Source organism: Anneissia japonica, unplaced genomic scaffold (assembly GCF_011630105.1).
Source record: "Anneissia japonica isolate Jap-2015-1 unplaced genomic scaffold, ASM1163010v1 scaffold287936_len456577_cov159, whole genome shotgun sequence".
Classification (NCBI taxonomy): Eukaryota; Metazoa; Echinodermata; class Crinoidea; order Comatulida; family Comatulidae; genus Anneissia; species Anneissia japonica.
Genome location: NW_022718077.1, coordinates 2,366 through 7,479, shown reverse-complemented (window position 1 = coordinate 7,479; position 5,114 = coordinate 2,366). Strand labels below are relative to the sequence as shown.

Here is a 5,114-nt window from a genome sequence, read left to right as displayed (position 1 = left end):
ATAGTTGGTATATGAAGTATTATTATTTCGTCATTCTTCAGATGGTGGACAACCTGCCTCCATTCCACCGTTCTTTTTAGATATTTACAATAACAATAACGACGCAGCACACACGGAACAATCCTGGCCAAGTAATGCTGAATATGAAGAAGACGACGACCCACAGATAACAGTCAGTTACTTCTCAAATAGACCTATCAATGAACTAAAGTTGTTTCTCCAGAAAGGTATACTTCCAAACATAACTGGTGCTCGTCGTGGTAACAAGAGACGAATAAACAACACAAAAAATCACAGTCAATCAACGAAGTCATCCGGCAATCGACATTTCCAGCGGCCATTCAAATAACTGATGTGATGAATCAACGAACAGTTAAAAACGAATAAGAAATAAGAACGAACTATTTAAATTAAAATCAACAATTACTTCCTGGCCAGGTGCTCATTTTGTAAACGCTAATATAATGCTTGTAATACATTTATTATAATAATTACATTACTGATCATTTTATTTAGGAAGTTGAATTCTTGCCTTTTTAAGGTGACAATAAATATGTTAGTATTGGATGATTAAGAAATCATCACAAATAGCCAATTAAGTCTACACTATTAGAATATTTGCAACTTCCTATTAATGCAAATAAGTCTAATATGCTTCTACATCACTATGTTTGTGAATATGATTATGCTTTTATCTTTTGTTATTGATATATCATTATAGTTTTTGTTATAGGCTTTTGTTTTTGATGTTGTTACTGTTGCTGTCTGGATAGTTGTTATATCTTGCTGATGTTGTTGATGATGTTATTATTGTCATTGTTATTATTATGATAGCATTGTTATTATTATTATTATTATTATTATTATTATTATATCATCATCATTATTACGGTATTACTATTAGTATTACATTATTATTATTATTATTATCATCATCGTCGTCATCATCATATTTATCATTTTCATCATCATTATTATTATTTATTTATTAAGCGTTCTTGAGTAAAGCCTAGCACCTGGAAAACTATACAAGAAAAGCCAATATGCATGCATGTAGAATGATAATTCAGATATATGCATATGTTGTATTTATATTTATGGTTAATATTTATGATGTAGAAACAGAATAGCCTACAAATTACACTGTATATAATTATCAATAAAGTGATTTTAGAGGTTTATCAAAGATGCTTTGTTTTCATTCCCCGATAGCGGGCGCACGTCATTTCAGTCATAGAGTTATAAGAATAATGTAGGCCTATTCAGAAGTTGCAAAAGTCTTAGTTTTCCAGGGTTTTTGCACTATACTATAGGGAAAATTCACTAGCGAGCATAACTTAATTTTAATACCACTAAGTTGCTGCGAACCCACTACATAGCGACTTCTATAATTTCAATTGCACATTAAGTGTGAGATGTCATATACTTTTTATATTCTTTTGGATTTTTATGAATCGCAAACAGTTCTGTTTTTCTGTAATTTAGTGATGATAATAATAATAATAATAATAATAATAATAATAATAATAATAATGATAATATCAATATTATTATTATTTTTATTATTATTAATAGTAATAACTAGACTTACTATGTCTGAACAACAGAACGTAGGGATTTTCTTCATTGCTTTAATGAGAAATAAAGTTGAAATCGCAACAAAAAGAAAAGTCATTAAAAGCAATAAAGTAAAAAAAAAACACGGAAAACCAATACAATTTTTTTAAAGTGGAAAAAAAAAACGAAAACCAAGTTTACTGCGACATTATTAGTGAGACTTGAACTATGGCTGCAATGGTAATGGCGAGGTACATCGTGACTCATAACCATTGTTGGCCATTTGAGCCAAACATGTATTTTCTGTTCATAGCGATTCAATTACCGAAAACAAAAATTGTTCATGCATATCACGGTAGTTTTGAGTTTAACCTAGCTGCTACTGGTTTAAGCGCTTTAGAAAACCCAAATTGCGTTTAAATAATTTAATCAACTGTCAACAAAAAATCTTTGAATGGTCCACATATCCACACCCTACTGCGGATCGTCACCAAAATTGGATCATTTCTTCATTTCACCATGAAAAACTATTCTGCAAAGTGTCATCTTCTATCCGTCTATAACTGTGACGTAAGCAATTTAAATGACCCTCAAATTTACACCCTAACCTGGATCGTCCTCCTACACATAATATCTTCCTTATAACTTTGGTTAAACTTTCCCGAAAGTTGCATTCGGATCAGTTGACCCGTTTTTAGCCCACTCTCTGAGAGAGAGGGCTTATATGATGATTCTGAGCGAATTTTGAAGTCATTTGTTTTTCTATCTCTTCCTTCGTTTGTGACGCGATTAGGCCGATCTTGCAACAATATGGAAGATAAGGCCTGGGGAATTTAAAGTATGAAGAGTTTTTGCGAAAATATTGTCGGGAAATATGTGAAAAAGTATGTTTTTATATCATATTTCTTAACACTACGGTGGGTTTCCTATGAACGCGTGTTTGTCATTCATCAGATTGCAAATCGCCTGTATATTCCAAATTGTGTTTATCAACCAATCACGGCCTGGAATGGTAAGCTTTCCGGCTAATAAATACGTCTGCACGAGTCTAGTTGGTAGCGAAGAATGAGCCGTTTTGTGGTGCTTGCAAGGGTGGGTGGTCTCTCCTCTGAGAGATAAACCATGTACACTACTGTAATGCAGGCTGGCCTAGAGCTAGAGGAACACGAACTAGGCCAGTGTACGGTAAGAATGGCCCCGGAAAAAATGACCCCGGAAAAAATGGCCCCGGAAAAAAGGCCCCGGAAAAAATGGTCCCTGTAAAAATGGCCCCATATGACAGGTAGGTAAAATGGCCCCAATAATCAAATTATGTATTAAAACTGATTTTCTTTATTCAATATATGCATTTTTTTATCTTAAATAATTTAGTTTTTAAAAGGAATTTAACATCAAACAATTTGCCATTTACATTTTACTTTTTGCAAGAAATAATATTCAATGATAAAATATTCAAAGATAAATAAAAAGCCATGAATTATACTTTTTATTTTTTTTTCCATTTAAATGTTAAAAAATAGCAACAACATAATCAATAAATCACATAAATCATGCATTTATTAATACTAAAATAATTTACTTGTGGCATATTTCACGGAAGCGAAATCACAATTTTCCAAAAATTCAATCTGTGTATTGGTAAACCCCACAAACAGTGGGTTAGTATGAACATCAAATTATTAAATTTTTTTTTTAAGAAAAAGAGAGTTCTACAATCATAATTATATGGTTTAGATGGGGTTTGCAGTGTGTTTAGAGGTTTGTGGTGTATTTACAAGTATTTTTTCATAAAAAATCTAAATTTTAACCAAAAAATAGTTATGAATGTATTTAATTTTCTTATTGATATACCAAGTCAGTCAATCACAATTGAATTGTTTGATTTTCTACAGTGTGTTTTGGGAGGTGTGTGGGATTTAGCAATACCACTTAATCCTACCATAATCACCATACCCTCACAATCACACGCCATTTTAATTCTTAGCGTAATTGCCATACATAACTATATATAATTCTAAGCCAGTATTGTAGGCACTTGGATTTAGTTAGTGATGAGTAAAAACCAAGTATGCAACTAAATTAGTTGCTTAAATAAATGTATTCCTAATGATTCAGTTTACTAAAAGCAATACTTCTTTGAATAAACTCTAAGCAGACAATTTATTGCTAAGTTTGCGAGAAAGTAAGACTCTCTCTTTTCCCATACATGAACTTCTGATTCAAACACACAATTGATCCACATGCTTTAACTACTGTTTATTTGCATTGTTTATAACATGTAAAGTTAATTCATTTGATATTTAACAAAAGTGAAGTTTGTGGTTATCTATGAGTTGCATATTTTGGTAGTTGAAGTACTGTATACTGTATGTCATTCCTCTACTTTGTTAGTGAAATAACGTTTTTAAAAATTTTATTTCTACTATCAAAAAATGTTATTCAATGGCCATTGTTTTTCGATTATCTCTCAAAACATTATTTGCATCTGCTGTAAAAAACAAATGCTTTTAAAGAAATAAAAAAAAAATCACATATTGATCTCAGTTCAAAGGAAAAAATATAACTTAATTCTAAATTTACAATTTTCACCTATAAACCTCTTAATTTCACAAAAGAATGGGTTCTTTTCCAAACAAATTGTGTGTTTAGATTAGATCTTTTGCTTTAACTTTGGAAATTGAGATCATTTTAGATACTATTTCTGTATAAACTAATTTTTTTTTCATATTACTGTAAACCTAATGGGTTTTGAAAAATGTATTCTGCACTACGGAATTTCTAATAAAAAAAAAAAGAAAATTAATTAAAAAGACCATAGATTAAAAATAAGTAAGGCGTAACATATTTTTAATCTATGTTAAAGCATAACTATTTTTACATAATGAAATTTAGTAAATCAAATTATTATCAATTAAGAACATAATCTCAAAACAAAATTTAATGACAAGAAAGATCGACGTTTCGGGTCCATCATGGAACCATTCTCAAGATCAAGTAAATTGAAAAAACTGAAAACAAAAATACCAAGCAGTGAGAGGAAGTAAGTAATTAATTTACATATCAATAGGGCCTACTGTGTGGAGCCACAGTGGAGCTAAGCAATAATTAGCCCTTCTTAGCTGATTAACTAGATAAACAGTTTGGCTTTGACTGAATCAGTTTGTTAAGTGTAGGTTTCAGTTCTTTGATCCAAAGCATTTCTTTAATTAAGCAATCAAACTTGGATTTGCACTTAGATAAAACCTTGAAATAATTAACAGTTTCAGTAGCACTAATATAATGATCTTTTAAATGTTGTCCTATGTTACCTTAACTGTGCATAATCATTTCTTATTTAAAATACAATTATTTAATCAATCAGTAACTTGTGTTTTTTTTAATGAAATTAATAATTTTCTTTAAAAAGATGCTACCCAAGGAGAGACTTTTTTTTTATACCTTGTTTGACGAACTCGCTGACTATTGTACATTTTACTGTACTGTATATATGTATTCCTACTAAAAAGTTTCTAATACTAATTTAACAGCATCTTTTTTAACGCATGCAATGTTACTAT

The 5,114-nt window shown here is 30.4% G+C and overlaps 1 protein-coding gene across 1 annotated transcript in view; it reads left to right on the top strand.

Annotated features, from left to right (window-relative positions):
• Positions 1-1,186, top strand: part of LOC117110444 (follistatin-like) — a 27,821-nt gene extending 26,635 nt beyond the window's left edge. The window contains exon 6 of the mRNA XM_033253153.1: positions 42-1,186. Coding sequence (XP_033109044.1) covers positions 42-349 — 308 coding nt within the window. The 3' untranslated portion in view covers positions 350-1,186. The remainder of the gene's footprint in view (positions 1-41) is intronic.
• The last annotated feature ends 3,928 nt before the right edge of the window (positions 1,187-5,114 follow it).